Source organism: Pieris napi, chromosome 19 (genome assembly GCF_905475465.1).
Source record: "Pieris napi chromosome 19, ilPieNapi1.2, whole genome shotgun sequence".
Taxonomy (NCBI): Eukaryota; Metazoa; Arthropoda; class Insecta; order Lepidoptera; family Pieridae; genus Pieris; species Pieris napi.
The window spans coordinates 1,482,691-1,503,346 of record NC_062252.1 but is presented as its reverse complement, the minus strand read 5'-3'; the positions used below and the strand labels follow the sequence as shown (position 1 = coordinate 1,503,346).

General features: G+C 33.7%; 1 protein-coding gene across 5 annotated transcripts in view; it reads left to right on the top strand.

The window, feature by feature from the left end:
• The window catches only part of LOC125059354 (trehalase-like), a 45,267-nt gene extending 24,828 nt beyond the window's left edge, over positions 1-20,439 (top strand). The window contains exons 7-17 of one of the 5 annotated variants that reach the window (XM_047663744.1): positions 457-609; positions 1,106-1,183; positions 1,799-1,911; positions 2,391-2,557; positions 3,306-3,476; positions 5,178-5,393; positions 6,423-6,531; positions 6,921-6,932; positions 8,236-8,365; positions 18,949-19,116; positions 19,691-20,439. In XM_047663744.1, the coding sequence (XP_047519700.1) occupies positions 457-609; positions 1,106-1,183; positions 1,799-1,911; positions 2,391-2,557; positions 3,306-3,476; positions 5,178-5,393; positions 6,423-6,531; positions 6,921-6,932; positions 8,236-8,365; positions 18,949-19,078 (1,279 nt within the window). In that variant the 3' untranslated portion in view covers positions 19,079-19,116; positions 19,691-20,439. Of the gene's footprint in view, positions 1-456; positions 610-1,105; positions 1,184-1,798; positions 1,912-2,390; positions 2,558-3,305; positions 3,477-5,177; positions 5,394-6,422; positions 6,532-6,920; positions 6,933-8,235; positions 8,371-9,534; positions 9,675-18,948; positions 19,117-19,690 lie in introns of those variants that run through there. The other 4 variants (XM_047663746.1, XM_047663745.1, XM_047663747.1 and 1 more) reach the window with 4 other exon arrangements.
• The last annotated feature ends 217 nt before the right edge of the window (positions 20,440-20,656 follow it).

Genomic DNA, 20,656 nt, shown 5'->3' with positions numbered 1-20,656 from the left:
TAAAACTATTTATATTATTTATACTATGTATATATGAAAAAAACTTAATAGAAATAATTAAAGAGAAATTAATAAAATTGCAATTGCTTAGGCGCTAAAGATTAAAGTTAGCGCCTGGTAGATAGTACCGGTGACCCCAGAGCTGGTGCTCTCCTGGCTCAAAAAGGTATCGCAATACAGCGAGGAAAGCATTAAAGGTACACTGCCACAGGGAACAAAATATTTATCCATTTTTAATAATTACTTAGTATGTAGGTTAAGAATATTCTGAATAATGAATGTGTGTGTTGGAAATAATAAATATATTTCAAGGAAGTTTTAATTTTTCCCAGATACATTAATTTCTCCCTAAATAGGTTATATTTCTTTAAAAGTTGGCTGTAAAATTATACTTTTTTCTTTATTTTTTTGTCTGTCTTTTGCAGCTTTCCGTTTCATAAATTTTATAATTTTCAGATCTCAGCCACCACTTCTAATTCCAATGGTAAAGTTAATTTTTGACGATTCCGGAGACATGGAATACTTGAGGCAGCACATACATACTCTAGACCGCGAGTTTGACTATTGGGTCACAAATCACACAGTCGATTTTGAGTATGATGGACAAAAGTAAGTGTTATGTTTTTTTATTTGCTCAATTTTTTAAACCCATGAAAATGGGTTCCAAAATCAAATAAATCTTAATGTATATAAATTACGTGTCACGTTGTTTGTCCGCTATGGACTCCTTAACTACCGAACCGATATCAATCAAATTTGCACACCGTGTGTAGTTTAATCCAACTTAAAAGATAGGATAGCTTACATCTCAATTTATACCCGTTATATTATTTTATTGCAAAATATTTGTTTATTATTTGATAGTCACAATTCTAACAGATTGCGCTGTGTTGAAAGTACCAACGTTTCACATAAGCTACTATTTAATGGCATAATCACCAGAAAAGCTTGGTGGATTGGTGTTCTCCTGCCGTTTCTCTTGAATAGTTTACTACTATGTAATATAGCAAAAATCTTAGCCACAGCAACGCTTGGCCGAGTCTACTAGTTGAAATATATAAATACAACTCTTTTTATTTTCTAATTTAAATAATTTAACTTGCAGTTACCAACTTATGAGGTATACAGATATGTCGCAAGGACCCAGACCCGAAAGTTACAAAGAAGACATTGACTGTGCTAAGTAAGTTATATCCTACTTAACTCGTAACTTCCAAACTTAACGCACACTACATCACGTGACAAATGACGTCACTCACAATTTACTTCCGTGTAAGAAATGCTCTCAATCAGACAACATTATCTTTAAACTAAGCGAACGTTTTTTCTTGTGTTCTAATCCTTCCATGTAACATAATTGTTTAGCTTTTAACCTTATCCATAGCACAAAGCCACTGAATAAAAAAACATAGAGAACGTAGTCCTCAAAAGTCAAATATCTTTGTAGAAGCTGTGATTAGTTAGCGTAATTTCTTTTGCTAAATCTACTCTTTAGAGCCATAACCTAAAACCGCGTTCAAGTATTACGTAACGCGATTTTTGTAGATAATTGACCCCCCCCCCCATGTAACTCATGTACCCAAGTACAGTACTGTACCCAAGTATAGTAAAACGTTTCGTGACCACCTAGTGACTCTTTAGTTACTATAATGTGGTGTAAGTCGAAAAAAATATTAACAATAACGCGTAATTTAAGCCCCGCATCGTAACGTTTTACAAAAGGACCCCCCCACCTCCCAAAATTCGTTACGTAATACTTGAACGCTCCCTTAATTAAAATAAACGCTTAAATTTCCAGGCACTTTGACTCGCCCGATAAGAAAGAGGAATTGTACGCGGAACTAAAAGCAGCGGCGGAATCAGGATGGGACTTCTCGTCTAGATGGTTCATACTCAATGGAACAAATAAGGGTATTCATAATATATCATCTTTAAGTCTAATGAAAGATAATACTTTCTCTAAACGATATCTTTATGAACTGTTTTAAACTCTCTTGGTGTAGCTGATTCTAGGTTTTATCTTCTGGAAAAGAAATTAACAAGTTTTATAAACTCCTTTCCTTTCAAAACAGTTCCCTAAATTGCTTGTTTTTTTTCAATTGTGCTAATTTGTCTATAGTCACTTTAACAATATATTTCGTATAAAGGAAAATAAAAATATTTTACAAACAAAGTTCAATATTCATCTATTGCGTTCCCAAAAAATAGTCTAATGATCCTGAGGCACGGAAAGCACAAAGTTGTTGGTTCGTTCAGAGTTGGTCGTTTTTTACAAAATATATACAAGATTCACGTTATACTAGTTTGAACTTTATTTAATTTATTTATATACGGTGCTCCGATGTCTTGCATCTGTAAACTTTAAATTTATCAAAATTATATTTTTACAGGGAATCTAACAAACCTTAAGACTCGGTCGATCATCCCCGTTGACTTGAATGCAATAATGTCTTGGAACGCTGAATTAATGGCTGACTTCCATTCAAGACTTGGGAACACGGCGAAGGCAGATTACTACAAAGATGTTCACGCTTCATTGTTGCAAGCTATTGAAAATGTAAGACGTCTTACAGGGTATAATACTTGGGTCAAGATATTTGCTTTTAATTAAAAAATATTATTTTAAGCTGTACAGATGACACAAAGCTTTTATCTATAATTATATATCGACTAGCTGTTCCACGCGATTTCATCTAAATTATGTTATGGTTTATTTAACTTCAAAAATATTGAAAAAAATTCTGACGATTTTTTATGTGTTAAAAATCCTACATTAGATTAACTGATGCAAACATTCAAATTACACACACATGCAAATTGGTTTATTGGTTAACATTTTGCATGTGTGTGTGTGTGGCACCTTACATTCATCCATTCCTTCAGACTCCCTTTTCGAAGAATACTTCGTTACATTGAACTTTTCTTAACTTGCTTTCAATAGTTTTCGGAATTTTAACGCAGTTATAACCCTCAGTATCCAAGAATCACAATCGAATCGACACTACCACACTGACAGATAACAACAATGACACACACAGATTGTTGCCACTTGAAGAAATTACTTCTAATAATTTTACGCAATATGATTTTTATTTTATTGGTCAGGTTTTAGTGTCGCTTTGGTCACTGTAACTGCTGTTTCTGTTTAATTTAAAAAAACAGTATTCTATGTTAGACTATAACCGTTTATTTGCTTAAATAGGCTACGGTAGAATTAAAGTAAACACGGTATCTATAGTCCACGTTTTATATGGCCGATTACTTTTCAATGTATTTTTTTATTGTATTTGTATGTGTAATTTCAGGTCCTATGGCATGAGGACGTCGGTGCCTGGTTAGACTTTAACTTAGAGTCTAGACGTCGAAGAGACTATTTCTATCCTTCAAACATCGCTCCTTTATGGACTGGGTGCTATGATAGGGCGAGAAAGGAATACTATGTCAATCGAGTCATTAATTATTTGGATAAAGTCAAGGTATTTTCTTTCATGATAAGCTTATTAATATGATTCAATTCGTTTTATAGGTTCTAGGTTTGCCTCCTGAGCTTTTAATCACACACGAAAACTTCCGTGTGCGGCTTACCTAACCTTTTTTCTCGTCGACACGTACGTCGATGTATACTTCGTTACGTATACGTACTAAGTTCACATAATAACCTATCTAATAAAATATTATCAAGATATTCACAATGTTGAACCAAGAAATAGCTTTACTAATAAAATGTATTAATTACCATAAGCGCGTAAAACGAACGAATATCTTTGTGTCCGTATTCTACGCCCACCAAAATTCAACGACTGTCATTGGACCATTCGCTGACTTGAAATACTCGTACTACGTCTTAATATATACGTTAACAGAGTCTCCGAAACTACTGGACCGATTTCAAAAATTATTTCACCGTTGGGAAGCTACACTATCCCCAAATGACATGGGCTGTATTATATTTTTAAAAATATTAGGCATCCTTACTAAAACTCCAATAATGTAACCAGAAGTTAAAGAAATTAACTAAACAATTCATTTAACGCGTTTGATTGAATACTATTGATGATAGAACAAAATGCACGACACCTTTGCAGAACTCATCATTATCTACAAAAAGTGTCGCGACAGCATATATATATATCCATTATAGTTATGTCACATAAGTGTTTTAGTTCAGAATAAAGTAGAGTAATGGATTTTTTGTGGGCCCCGTGGAAACGCTAGTTAAAATTTCCAATGTATCATATAGTACTTGTAGAAGGAATCGCATATAAGATTTTGTACATTATTATTATAATACGTGAAAATGTATGTAATATTTATTCATTTTTGTGCCTTAGTTAACATAATTAAAGGAATTAAGTGAGTGCCATCGGTGAATCCCAAAAAAAACCAAAATATATTTAAATTACTTTAATTAAACTATTAAGAACTTAATTAATATGACAATTGAATCCGCCCGATAGAGCGCGATGGATAATCTATATTTTAGACTATTTATTTATTCAGAAGAATTACAGCACAATACAGAAATAGATGTATAAATATATAACACTAGCCGTTTCGCGCCCGCTTTGCTGGACGAATTAAAATAAATTTTATGTTTCATTATTTTATATTTTTTCATATTTTTATTATTCTTCTTTTTAACTTCCCGCTAAGAAAATTGAAATATTTCGAAAATCGAGTTTTTAACAGATGTTGACGTTTAGAGGTTCTAGGAAGCCTCCCAGAATGTTTCCGCGGTGAAGTCCGTATGGATAAATTTTCATAAAAGTAAAACAGCAATAAAAAAATGAAGGAACGTTGGAATTTAATAAATAAATAGCCATAAACCATCTAGGAAAAATTTCGCATCGAATGGTGGTTTAGGCGTGAAAGAGCCTCAAACGAACACCATTTTCTTTTTATATATATAAAATAATAATAAGATTGTGGGCCAATATTAAAAATCTTCACATATAGTATTTTTTTTTATAATATATGGTTAGTATTTTGAGGATTTGACCAGTCCGATATGAGGTATCCGACCAAAGCTGATGTCTGTTGTCCGATTCATTTTATAATGCTGTTGCGTCATAAGGGTTTTGCTGTGCGGGGCAAAGGGGGTGCAATGGACAAAACAAAGGAATACTGGTTTATCTCTTCTGATTCAAAAATAAACAAAAAGTATTTTATGTACCTAGGTGGACATCTTCGAAGGCGGTATACCAACGACGTTTGAGCATTCCGGAGAACAGTGGGACTATCCCAATGCCTGGCCTCCTCTGCAATACATTTTCGTGGTGGGATTGGACAACACCGGCTTACCAGAGGCTAAACGATTGGCCAATGAATTGGCTACGAAGTGGGTTCGGTCGAATTTCGAGGTGTGGAAAGTGAAGACTGCTATGTTGGAAAAGGTGAGTTTTTGAACATACATCAAAGTATGTTGACATCACAGGAGACCGAAGAACTGGCTACCTCGGACAAAGAAGTAGTCTAGCTATTCAAATAGGGAACGCTGCCAGTATCTTCGGAACCTTGCCTAAAGGGACTCCTTTTAATAATATTATATTGTAGTTATTATATTTAAGGTTAGTTTTTGGAAGGAAGTTCCTTATCTCGCGTTGTGAAAGGGGGCTAGACGGAATAAATTCTTACGAAAAGTTGTCACGACACTTTTTTGCTATTTGCTATTGTAATACACCGGTTCTCGTCCGATCACCGAAGTTAAGCATCTTCGGGCGAGGTCAGTACTTGGATGGGTGACCGTCTGGGAACACCTCGTGATGTTGGCTTTTTTTTTTCGTCGTAAGATTGGTGTCGAGAAAATCTATCATACCGTTATGATACCAATTAACATATAAATTAATCGAAAGGAATTTCGTTCCATCCGGGTGTCCCTTGACACCTTTAAAGTTTTTTATATAAATATGTCTATCATGAGATGACTATGTCAGTCAGCAACAGGCGGACTAAGAAAGGTCGAAGCTCGGACCGAGCTTTAAGCTTTTATTTGAAACCATACAATACATAGCAATGTTGGCCTAGTGGCTTGAGCGTGCGACTCTCATACCTGAGGTCGTAGGTTCGATCTTCGCCTGTGCACCAATGGACTTTCTTTCTATGTGCGCATTTAAAAATTGCTCGGACGGTAAAGGAAAACATCGTGAGGTAACCGACATGTCTTAGACCCAAAAAGTAGTTGAGTAGCTGATCACCTACTTGCCTATTAGATTTAAAAATGATCATGAAACAGATTCAGAAATCTGAGGCCATGACCTAAAACAGGTTGTAGTGCCATTGATTTTTTTTGTATACAATACATAGATACCACTTAATTATGGTCAGTGGTTTTTACGGACCTTCTTAAAATTTTCTTTCATTTTCCAGACCACATCTAAAACTACTTGCCGACCCCTGCTCTATAAACTAAAATCTTTTTCTAGTATGACGCGACGATTTTCGGCGGATTTGGTGGAGGCGGTGAATATGTACTGCAGACAGGTTTTGGATGGACCAATGGAGTGGTTATGGCTCTGCTAAATCGATATGGAGGTAATTTTTACTAATTAAGATTCGATATCTTATATATAGATATTATTGTGACACTATATGTATGTTTAGAATGTAACAATTTTTAATTAGGACAACTTTCCAACGATTTATAAGGAGCTCGAAAAAAAAACTTCTTACAAAGCTAACGTAAAAAACAGTGTCTATAAATTTCCGACTAATACTTTTATTTACGTAGCAATTTATTTCGCTTTAACGCTTCAAAAATTATCATGTCACTTGAAAACATCAACTTTAGTTATACTCGTATGGTGAAATCCTATAACCCAATTATACCAAAATACCCTGGGTCTGTTTCATTCATCACCTATACTAAATCGCGGCAAATTGACTAACATTCATTTTTCTTTTTCTTTCATCACTCATGGAAGTTGGTGAATTGGGTATGTTATAAGTACTGGTGAATGTAATGCATGCTATAGTAATGTAATTGAATTGTACAATTTCTTTTGTATGCAGACATTAGGTGTAAATGTTATTTAAACACCACGCTTTATACTTGCGGTTCGCTTGGGGTTTATCAATCCATTCTTGTTCCTTCCGTTCTATCATGAGCTTAAAGCAAGCTTAAAAAACTACTCAAAATTGTATCAATGAAATCGTCTAACCAAACTACTTTCGTCTCTTTCTGTCATATTGTGTTTAGACTGTCATGAAAGAGACAGAGTTGCACTTTTAATATTGTACAATTTGTTTCATTTATTTTTTTTAAATAAGGGGTAATGTACTCTTTGTTTTATTTCAACACAGTGTAAACATAATTAGTCAGAAAGAGAGAGAGATAAATTTAAACACTGCAATAATACAATTCTTTTCAATGGCCTTTGATTTCAATTCATATTTGAATTTGTGAATCTACTTAATTTTTAGATATAATAAACTATATTCAGAATATTATATCACAACAAAATATGTAATATTTTTATGGTTAATACTAATCCTTAATTTAAATTATTTATAGGAAATGTTTAATATAATTTCTTCTGGCTATGGTATATATTAATATTTAATTTTCTTAATTTCTTTCTCTGCATGCGTTCAGCTGAACTTATGGGTTTTATCTGTTTGGTATGAGGTATTTGCCTGTTAGATAAATCGCTTTCGAGGTATAAAAGGTTTATAACCCTTCGAACGGTTTTTATTGCTGAAAAACTGCAAGCTTTGGAAAATGTAATGAATTCCTATATATTATAATCTTAAGGGTAAATCTACAACCTATTAATATATTGGTCTACTAAAATAATTGGTAGATATAGAATTTTTAAAATAACTACATCTTCTTTGACATATTTTTTAAAACGTTACACAAATTTTAAAAATACTTAAAATTAAAAAAACATTGGTTATGATCAATTCCTTTTTATTTAAATTGAATCATTTGTACGAATTGTCTAATGTTTTTTTGACAGAATCAACCTTCTGGTATTTGAGGTAGTGTCTTTAAATAGTTACGTGTTAGCTGAACTGCCAAAAGGTGGATCAGGCTAAACTGGATGCCTATTTTATTTTCTTTTAGAAAGTATATAAAACAGACGAAGGGAGAGTTAGACTTTAATATTGAAATGGACCCAAAAGCTTTTTTTTTATTATACATATTTAGTTATCTAGTACAACCATGTGTCTAATTTCCGAAGCCCATAAGCTCAGCACCCGTCGCGTATCGTGACGTTTGGTGCACTTTGACAGATACTATTTCGGTAGCTGACGCGTTCGGAACGAGCGAGTCGAGTGCGGTCGTCGGCGCGCACGTAGGCGCTGGGGGCGTGGCCACTGCGCTACTCATTGTTATGGCATCCATCGCAGCTGGAGCTTTAGGGTGAGGTATGTATCATTTGAGAAACTAATTATTTATTTTTCAGGACATTTATTTATAATAATTATATTAAAATTTTGTGTCTATTGCAAGTGACTGTTTGCTTAAAGCGATACATTCGCGACAAATGATTGATGAAAATAACAATTCGTGAAATGCTAATTTATTTATCAAAATATTAAGTATTGTAATAAAATTACACATTCTATAGAATTTTTTTGATACAAATAGTTGCAAAATTGCATGGAAAGAATGTGAGGGTAGACCGAATAGAAAAATTCGTACCTAATGGAAGTTAAAAGCAAGTTTGCTTAGAGTCTGAATTCATAAATCACTATTAATAATTGTAGATAAAAAAAAACTTTAGAGGTGTCAAGGGACACCCGGATGGAACGAAATTCCTTTCGATTAATTTATATGTTAATTGGTATCATAACAGTATGATAGATTTTCTCGACACCAGTCTTAGGACGAAAAAAAAAAGTAAACATCACGAGGTGTTCCCAGGCGGTCACCCATCCAAGTACCTACTGACCTCGCCCGACGTTGCTTAACTTCGGTGATTGGACGAGAACCGGTGTATTACAATAGCAAATAGCAAAAAAGTGTCGTGACAACTTTTCGTAAGAATTTTTTCCGTCTAGCCCCCTTTCACAACGCGCGATAAGGAACTTCGTTCCAAAAATTGTTTAATTCAAAGAGTACACAGTTTCGTTAATATTTCTTTAGCCATTATATTAGGTGCCGCGCGCCTCTTTGCAGTATCTGTACTTGATGCTAATGTCGCAGACAACTAGCTTAATCAGCCGTTCAATCAACAGCCTAGCCTCTTAACTAAACACCGCCGATTAACAAGAGGCCTGAAAGATATTCAGCCAGCAATCGACAGCTAGGCAAACGATTTGGAAATTTTGTATTTAATAATTTTTTCGAAATTTTTTAAATAGTTAATCTCTTATTACTATACTCCTAGAGAAATAAAACAAATCAACTAAACAAACTAAACCATACAAATCGGTCCAGCCGTTCTCTTGCCGACTTTGTTCCATATACCTATGAAGATTTTTTATCTGTGAAACTGTTTTAGGATAGGTCCAATAAATATTTTATTTCTCCTTTTTATTAAAGTGTCTCTTTTAATAAATGACTAAACTTATTTTTCTTTGTTTCAGATATGCAGTTTATTTCCAAACGAGGCACATTAAAGTAAGAACGTTTTATTATATATTTACGTAATGTCAGATAGGTATAGTTATTAAATACTAAAAATAATTAAAATACACTTTATGGGACTTAATAACACGTGAAAATCTATGATGAGAGCTATGTTAGCTTGAGTAGGTTCTTAAGGTCGCGCGTTCGAATCCCACTTGATGTAATTAATTGCCGATTCGAATACATTTGAACCGTCTCATATACAGCAATACTCTGTAACTCTCAATAACGATCCGGACGTTTTTGTATGGCTATTGGAAGCTTGATGGCGCTGCGTAGAGATGCAGAGGCTTATTACGCACGGGCTTAGGTCTTAAAGTCTATAGTACGTACTCCTTACTATAGAGTTATTAATACACTAATACACTTTACCATGGAGAGTGTTCAGAGTTGTTCGGATAAATACCTGCAGCTGAGTTTCATCATCGGAAGTCGCAGAATACGAAATTCCACCCGTATCACGATGTCCGTTGTTCCATAACTGGAATTAAGGTAGTTTCTGCCGCGCACCACCACTATGTGGAACCAGCTGCCCACTGAAGTATTTCCGAACTAATTAAACTTCAAGAAACGAGATAGTACTCTCGTTTCTCATTCCTAAAAACTCGGCAACGCACCCGCGAGCCCCCTGGCATTTTAGTATCCATGGGCGGCGGGGTGGTATCATTTAACATCAGATGAGGAGGCTCACCTGATTAAATTATTAAATTGACGTTAGATATTATCGGCAAGGGACTCTACTTACTTGCTTACAAAGTGTGCTTTGTGATACAGAAATTAAAAAAAAGAAAGGGAAGGCAATTGAAGAAAAGGCACTTTTTTATAATAAAAATAAATCTTATTCGCAAAGGATGGAGTACATTCAGATTGATTAAATATAAAAAAAACCGCACTATCAACCATATAAAAATAGGCATGCAAATGTCATATTCATTTCTTTTTCACGCGTTTTAATCCGATAAAGTGTATTATATTATAATTACTAATACTAGTAGAAAAACTTAATAGTAGTCAAATATATTGTAAGTACAAATATTCCTATATTATGTTAGTACCATACGTAATAGTAAGATAGTAATTGTACGGAATAGATAAATAAGGATAGAAGAGTAAACATATATATGTGAAAATATATATTAACAAAAATAAAAGAGCGTACTAAATCTTTAAAGGCCGGCAACGCACTCGAGAGCACTCTGGCATCCTCAGTGAGCGGTATAACTTAACATCAAGCCTCCTGCCCTTTGTCCCTTGTTCTATAAAAAAAATGACAACGTCATAACAAAACATTAATGAAATAATTGCATACTTAAGTCTTCAAGTGGAAGAGAGATAGATGCGGCGCGAGCGTACAATGAGCGTAACGGGACAATCCGCGTAACGGGCCAATAAGTCATGCTTTATCGTGCGTGCAGCCGGCATTCATCGATTTATTAGACGTTGTCACGTCAAAAACCATCCAAATTTATCTATTTCGTATGTATTTTTTGTCTTTATATTAAAAAGCGGTATTATATATCGCAATACCGCTATCAAACTATAGATTAATCGTATTAAAAAAGTGATATATTGTATCACTTGTACTTAAATATATGTATGAATAAATTATTGTATTTATTTAACTTTATTTAAAACTATTTAACAAAAATTTGTATGAAATCGATACAAGCAGGCAAATGTAACTGTAAAAATATCAAAGACTTATGATATCAATGTCCCCATTGTGCATAGGAACTAAAGTACTCTTTCGTCTCTTTCCGACTAACTGTGTTTACGCTGTGGTGGAGAGAAACAGAGCACAGTTAAAACTACAATAACACTGATTTAGTTATATGGAAGCGCTAGAAAATATAAATTTTAGGAAAATTTCCAATATTTCAAGTGAATTTTGGTGAAACAAGTAAAAAAATATATTTTAAATATAAATAATAAGAAATATACGAAGTAACATAAAAATTCGTAATGGTTTTTAACTAAAACTATAAATTATAATAATAAAAGCCCGTTGAATTTCCAATCATTACAAAAGTAGTACTTAGATTTTTTATATATTTATTTACTATTTCTTGTAATCCTAATATCCTAGCTTCCTTCAGTACCATTGTTTAGAACCCCTTCACGAGTAAAGCCAGCTTTTACCAAATATCCATCCTCCATGGCTTTCTTCCTCCATGTTGCCTTTACCCAAAAATGGACCGCGCACCCTCTGGATAACATGACTTTATTATACACATCGTTAATTTTGTTCCGCAATTCCAGAACGATTGCATAAGTGTCATGACTCGTTTAAAAATCAACTGCAACAAGAAATATTCAATTTAGTACCGGACATTATAAACGACCAGGAAACAGTAGATCTTATACATCCGCTGATATTTTTAACCTGTGCTCTTAACCTTGTTATTGTTCCGCAGTTGTAATCTGTGGTTAATTGTCAACAATTTGCTTATGGATACTAATAGATCTAGGCGTTATACTTCGGCCTGTTCTAAATTTGAAATCGTATTTAAATCTAGTTTAAATGTATTCACAATATTCTTATTACGTAGTAATAATTATAATTAAAATGAATAAATAGAAAATTAAAACAAATTGGAAAAGTTTAGTCCCTGTGGCAGTTTACCTTTATGCTAGGATTTCCTCACTGTATTGCGATACTTATTCGTTGAGCGAGGAAAGCACCAGCTCTGGGGTCACCGGTACTACCTACCAGGGCCAACTTAAATCTTTTATTAGCGCCTGTGCACTTAAACCCCATGGCCCAACAGTCTCTACTACAAAAGGAACAAAATCAAAGTTGGAGGAAAGACTCTTATATTTGAGCCGTTTCTTATTTAAAGTGGCATTTGCAATTTTAAGATACGATATGTCAAAATTTATTACGTTTTTGACGTAAGATCAGATTTAGCTTTAAGCCTCTGATTAATGTAACAGTGTGGATAAGTTGATCAAGCTGTATCTAGTAAATACATAAAGGATATTAAACAAAGTAAATAAAATTGTACAATCAAAATTCTTTATTAAAATAACGTAGATGATGCAATACAAGTATAAATGTCGTTTAGTTAAATATATTACATATTTTCCTTCGGATGATAATAAAAAACATACAAAATATAGTTAATATGGAAGAATAAAATGTACCCATTATGACAAATTTCCTAACTTCTATGAATCTGTGCTGAACAGTCAACAAATGTTTTAATGGTGTAATGTTATATAAATTATAATATAAGAAGCTGGCTTTACCACGTTTAACTAATTTATGGCTTCTAATTTCGAGGGGGTAAGGTGGGTAGTGGTGAATAAAGAATTAGAAGTTTTAATCCAAAAACCCGAAAAATTGCCGCCATACTTGACTTATATCACCGTCTAAATCTTTAATATAAATTTCGAAACACGGCAGCATATCTAGATGAATTTGATCAAAAACTCATAACTGTTTGATGTGCTAAATAATGCAGCTTAATTGTATACCTAGTACTACAACTGTTTTGGCTGAACTTTTCTATTGTTTCTTCTATTGAAGTTATTTAAAACCGACTATAAAAATTAGGTTACTACTTCGGTTATTATGTGATATTCAGGCTTCGCACGTGTGCTTTTCTATATGTACTACTCCGATCCTAATGCGTTTTTCCACCCAAGGTAGGGACATCAGCGCTACGGATGAGTACTACATCGAACTGGCATACCAATACAATACCGCTTTATGGTCAATTTGATAGTCCAGATTTCGAAATATGGATAGATAAGCTGTATGACAGGTCTTTAGGTACAATTTTTTTTAATTAATATAAAAGATCATTCCTCCAACTTAGATTTTGTTCCCTTTGAAATGAAATGAAATGAAATGAAATGAAATGAAATGAAATGAAATAGTTTATTCTTGCAAGTAGGACTATATAAATCACTTTTACAATGTCATCCTAAACTAGATGAAGTCGACATTTCCTAACTGACTGCCCTGAGAAGAAATGTCGAAACAAACTCGGGGGTCTTAGTCTCTTTTATAGTCCAGATAATACAATAATAAATTAATAAATTGGTGTAAACAAATGCAGAGTATTTACTGGACTGGTCTTTGGAAGAAAGAACCAGATCGATCTGAGCAAGCCTGTGCCAGCAGACGGCTAGCATGCCCCGAATAGCTCATGCAGCTCAACCATTTTTAAGGGAGCTGCACAACCCGGTACACAACAATACCGCCAGTGGCACCATAAAAATATGTGGGGCAACAACTCACTCAGATCGCCAGCCCAAAATAACTATAGACTAAAATGTATCAAATTATAAATCAAGCAAAAGAGTTTATAATATACCCGCATAATGTTTACACTTACTACTTTGGAGTAGATACTCTTGGAACGTCTCACAGGCGCTAATTAAAGATTTAAACTGGCCTGGTAGGTATTACCCGTGAGCTGTTTTCCTCTCTCAACGAATAAGTATCGTTATCATTAAAGTTGGTACCTTTAGAGAAAGGGACCAAAATTTTTAAATTAATTTCAGTTTTATATTTATTCGTTTTTGTATTACTATGTAGCTTAAGAATGGTGTAAATACTTTATATATGTCTGTTATGAATTAAATAATTACATATATATATCAGATCTTACAACATATTATATTTAAAAATGTTCAATTGTTGTTTGCGTTTCAACATTTAACCAATCACTGGCCTTGATTTTAACGAGTTTTGTAACATAGTCTAAAATTATTTCAATGCACTTTCGAAATTACTGACATTGTTAATGGACATGTGTATCCAATAACACCCTAATCGGTTGCATATTTCTGCATCTGTTTATTGACACCACAAACGGTGAAGGAAAACATCGTGAGGAAACCGGCTTGCCTGCCGGAGGGCGTGCGTCAGGCACAGGAGGCTGAACACCTACTTGCCTATTAGATTAACAAATGATCATGAAACAGAAGTCTGAGGCCCAGACCTAAAAAGGTTGTAGCGCCATTGATTTATTTGTTTATTGACACAGGCATCTATGTTTGAAGGTCTCAGAGTAACCAGTTAGAATCTAATTTGTTTTTGCTGTTCACATATACGTGTAATACTTAGCGCTATGTCGGCTCCTTCGTTCTGTAAGTGCCTCGCGATGTTTTCTTTTACAAAAATTTAAAAAAAATGTGGCGCTACAACCTTTTCAGGTCTGGGCCTCAGACGTATCTGTTTCACGATCATTTGCCAATCTATTAGGCAAGTAGGTGATCAGCCTCCTGTGCCTGATACACGGGGTCGTGTATTTGGGCCTAAGGCAAGCCGTATTCCTCACGATGTTCTTCACCGTTTGAGCGAATGCACACATAGACAGAAAGTCCATTGGTGCACAGCCGGGATCGAACCTACGACCTCAAGGATAAGAGTTGCATTATATGTATTTCAAAAACGCTACCAGGAGTCGAACCCGTTAACATTCGAAAACTAACATCAACCAGTAATTTTTAAGGAAACATAACTTATAGATATCAAAACACTAGCTAAAAAGCGGCACTCACCGGCCGAATATTGACCTAAAATGTTCGGCGGATGGGTGAATATAATTTTCCGTTACCTTACCTTTTAAAGTACTTACCTAGCTTGTGACACGTGCCTTTCAACTAATTATACTTATCTCATGAAGGCCGTGTGATTGTGAACATCCTATTGTATATTTGAACACAGATTTACGGATAACATTGTTTACAATGACGTAATCGAAGTATACAAAGTTCTAGAACATTTATATCGTTTTTTAAAAGCTAAATATACTCAATTTTAAAACGTATTTAAAAAAACAACTTCCTGCAATTTAAATATATTAATTCATATACTTCAGTACTTCCTCAATTTAAATTGCATTTTATTACAATTTAAATTGTGGGACTGGGACATATTCTGAAATATAAAAATGGTATTACACATTTGTTTTGCTTAGAGTAAAATGTATTAATGATTAAATGGATAATAAAACACGACACGTAAAAAAGTATTTATTTAACTTTGTTGGTTTTTTTAATACGAAAATTAATGGGACGGAAAATTGCTTTTTCGCGATGTGAATCCCTGGTGCGACGGGTGTGCTAGCTCCAACATTATCTAAATGATAGCTAAGATTAGTGTTACTAACATCTTAATTAATAATGGACTGTATCGTTTGACAGATAAATATATCGATTTATAAATTAATATTATTTAACAAATACATTATAATATATGTGAGCTGTATTGCTCTAGTGGCTTCAGCGTGCGACTCTCATCCCTAAGGTCGTAGGATCGTTCCCCGGCACAATGGACTTTCTTTCGATGTGCGCACTTAACATTCGCTCTAACGGTGAAGGAAAATCGTGAAGAAACCGGCTCGCCAAAAACTCGGTAGCGTGTGGCACTGAAGGCTGATCATACTTGCCTATTAGATTGACAAATAATTATAAAACAGATTCAGAAATAAGGTCCAGAACTAGAAAAAAATTTTAGCCACTGATTTATTTATTGTAATGTATACCTATTAATTTCCATCATTAGACTTTTTAATACTTTTTCAAGCTATAATAGAGCGATCCCACCAAGTGATTAGTCTAAAAGCCTTTTCTTAAGCAATTTTATATTATGGTATAAAAAATTAAAGGTATTAAAGGTACGCCACAGGGACCAAACTTTTTAAATTTGTTTTCATTTTCTTTTTATTAATTTTTAATTATTTTTATTATTACTTGCAGGTTAGGATTGTAAATACTGTATTTTGTTATGTTTAGGTCTTAATAAACGGCTTATAATTTAAGTTCCCTGATCTAATTGGTGAAAATCTTTCACCACTTGCTGTCTTAAATCAGTTTTTCTTGTCAGAAATTTTAGATGTGCCGTTTAGGTATATAGCTATTTACCAACTAGACATAAACGATGGCTTTCAGTACGGCTATTAAAATTATGTAACAGAAAATCTAATGTCCTTGTACCAAATAGATTTGCTAGAAAATAGTATTGTTATACCCATAAGAGTAAAAGCGAGATATTTTCAAAATGGTGTCTTTAAAATTACGTCCATAAATGTTTGTATGTTATATATCTAGTAAAAATAATTTTACTGATATTTCTTGGTCATCTATAGATAAAATTTTCTATATTCTCAACAAATTTTGAAGTACGGTAACAATCCGATCCTAAAAAATAATAAACCTTTAAAAAACAATAATAAACCTTATGAACTTACGTAATTAAATGATCTATAAACTTGTTTATAAATAATACATACCTGCACATTGTCTAAATTTAATTAAAAAACGCTACAATTTAAACCTATCTCACTGAAATCAAAATAAAGAACTTATGTTAGACTGTACATTTAAAATTTAAAATAAATTACTACAATAATTTAAACAAGTGAACGTAACAATGGTCGTAAACTGAATGAGGTGCATCATGCAATTTGCGCACGCGCAGACTCCGCTCTGATTTAATTCTATACAGGTTGTTCTATTTGATTTATGAAATCAACTAAAGTTCTATTTTCAGTATATAATAATTCGTCGTAGTTTTCTTCTGTACATATTTATAACAATATTATTAACACATTATTGCACATAATAATAACATAACATATAGATACTATATCTAATGGGGAATTGATATTCGATAATAACTAGGTACATCATTTTTGTGTCGGCATGAAAGCCTTATAGGCAGTATCATAAAAATGCTATTTTGAAGTTCTATCTAAAATAATGTAACTTTTATTTCGGGTTCTTTGAAATTGATAAGATGTATATGAAAAAAATCGAGGTACTGAAAGAATGTCAATCTAATTACATCTTCATTTACATATATTATATGATTACCTAATACGGGTACTGGAATTTAAGGTCACTCAAGATAAATGTATTTCGTTCTGGTAAAGGTTTTAAATCATGTTTTAAAAGGTAACGTCCTAAGAACAAATTCGAAACAACTATTTAAAAAAAACTTGAGAGTACGGGATGTAAATATATTACTGCGCTTTTAAATATAATAACATAATATTCAAATTAGCATCCTTTTTTATGTTCGAGATGGAAATGCATGCGCATTTGCCCATTTTAAAAGAAGGAGGATGAACCCACATACATAATCTCTGCTATTTAGGGTAAGCAATACCCACTTAAACCACCTCGGGTAAATCCTAACATAACTCCCAAAATCGGTAGGAGATGGATAATTCTTCTTCTATTTTCCTCGTCTTCTGTTCATAGGATTCATCGCTCATCATTAACATTGCGAAAACCGCTGTTCTCACCCATTATTTATCTATGTTGAACTAATTAACATTATATAGCTTTACTATATGTGTGCTAAAAGACGGCTTGAAAGATTGAACACTATGTTGCAATAAAATTTTCCAAAACCTTTTACAAACAATTCGTGACTGTTTGTGTGTCAATGTCAACAAAATCATATGGAAGACAGCTGTCTTAAGAGATAAACATATACATATTGTTATACTATGTAGTGATATTGCGTATCATTTGACTTAGATGAAAGCGAAAGTTTTTTTAAATATAGTTCAGTAGTTAGCCGATAAAATCTTGATTGTTCACTTCTTTTCGCGCGTTAGGGAAAAATGATGAGAGTAAATTGTTACGATGTGCGCGCACATCGTCACAAATCGACACTCTGAAGTTAACTATAGCCAACATTTTAGTTTTTTTGAAGTTATACTTCTTTTGGCGCGTTGGGGAAAATAGAATATTTTTTTTTCTATTGTTAGTGTCGTTTTTTCTACAAACGTAGAATAAGGCGAAAGATAAAAATTTTGAAAATATTTTTTTCTTGTTACGCCAAAGAAGTATAACTTCCAACGCGTATTCATAAGTACACACACTTTTTTTTAAAGAGGTTGATTAAAACCTGCACGCCGCGACGTACTGCCGGTGTAGCGTCAGCAGCCCCATCCTAAGACTTAGGAAAAAAGGGCACACGTTGTCATGTTTTGAATTTTATGTAATTGTAGACTATATACTATATGAAAACTTAAAATATTGTTAGAGACACTTATTTATTCTACTCGTACCATATTAATATATTTTTTGGAACGAAGTTCCTTATCGCGCGTTGTGAAAGGGGGCTAGACGGAAAAAATTCTTACGAAAAGTTGTCACGACACTTTTTTGCTATTTGCTATTGTAATACACCGGTTCTCGTCCGATCACCAAAGTTATCCGGGTGTCCCTTGACACCTCTCAAGTTTTTTGTTACTTTAATTGTGCCTCGTTTATTAATATATTTTAAAAGTAACCGCCACTTAAACTACTTTTGCATCATGCATCGTTATCATATATCAAACATAGAACCAAATTAAATTAACGAATTGTCAAAGTCTAATAATATTTATTTATACTTACAGTTTGATGGTGTATAGAAAGCGAAGTGGATACACGCCACTTTCAAATGGGGAAGATGTGAAGCTGCTCTCACGTAGACCTTACACAGAATTACGGAGTCTCAATGGAACTTCAGACCCCAGGCAACGGTGAACTTTACCATGTACGCGTGCGAGTTTCATTACAAAATGGTAAATACAGAGTGAAACAAAATTTAAAATCACAAGTATATGTATATGTTAACGTAAAAATGTAAAAACCGTTAGATTGTAATCTATCTCGCGAGATTATAAACTGTCGAAAGATTGTGAACCTCAGCGTACTGCTTACAATTTAACGTATTATTATTCGGTAGATTGTACTACACTTACTTAGTTATCATTCAAACTTCTTTGGTCAATTACAGATTAATTTTACTTCCCAACAATTTCATATAACTACCGAATAATAATACCTTAAATTGTAAGCAGTTCGTTGAGGTTCACAATCTTTCGACAGTTTACAATCTCGCGAGATATATTACAATCTAACGGTGTTTACAATTTTATGGTGACATATACGAACCGTTGTTTAGAAATACACAAACGTTTCGTCGATTTATTGAAACTTAAATGGAAGTAGTCTATCGTTGTTCTTGAAATTCTTCTGGCATACGTTGGACAAATTGAATATGTTTTCAATACATGTTCTAAGTATGGCCACCATAATCACTGTACCTCAGCGCCAAATAGTTAATATCAATAAAGAAACAATAATTTCTTGTAGGGACTCACACAGCGCTCCGTAGTAAACGGAAGCACGCAGTTCAAGTAGTAAGTATGGAAAATGTCAAACACATTTGACAGACTTATCATAAAACTCGTGCTATAGTGCAGAAGTACCATGTACAACCTGCCTAGTAGCTCTCTTATAAAACCATCTATTTGTTGATTGTCTATTCAATTCAGATGTAGAAAGCTCAGACTATGCTCAATAAGTATACGAAAACAAAAATAGATGTCTCTCTCCAAAGCACACCGAACCAAATGCACGGCCTCATTGTAAAACGTCGACAGCCTTTGTTAGGCTCCTGTTACCATGGCTACCATTTGTTTATGTCGTAACCATGGTAACTGGAAGTCTAATAAGGGCAACGCCATTAAATAGGAGTTTGTATTATACAAGTCTTCATCGTGCTGTGAAAACTCATGTATATAACTTTTTGTACAGTGTAGCGCGACCAAAAAGTAATGATATTTGCTATTTGATCAAAATAGATTGTATTCTAGCTTTTTAAATTGAAATTAGGCTTTTGACGGGCTTTTTGGGATCAATTAGGCTCATTATATTGTAACGCGGGTTTATTTATGTGGATCAAAGCTTTCATAGTTTTTGATCAAAGGAATATAGTGGTACCTCGACATACGAATTAAATTCGCTCCGTAACCCTTCGTATCTCAAGATATTTTCCCCATTTAAATGAATTGAAATGCCCTTCATTCGTCCAGCACCCAAAACACCACCTCAGTTGTTTTTGATCATTAAAATATTTTCACGCTTCATCATCATCATCATCATCGGCATCATCTTCGGACCCATGGTTATAAAAAGAAATGTGATAATGTATCGTACAAAAAGCAAGAAACGCGAACCCAACTAATCAAAAATGCTTCAAAAAGGAGGGAAATAAGCTAACTAAGGTCTAGTCTGAGGTGGAAGAAACTGTTAGTATAGTGCGATTCCTCGTATCTT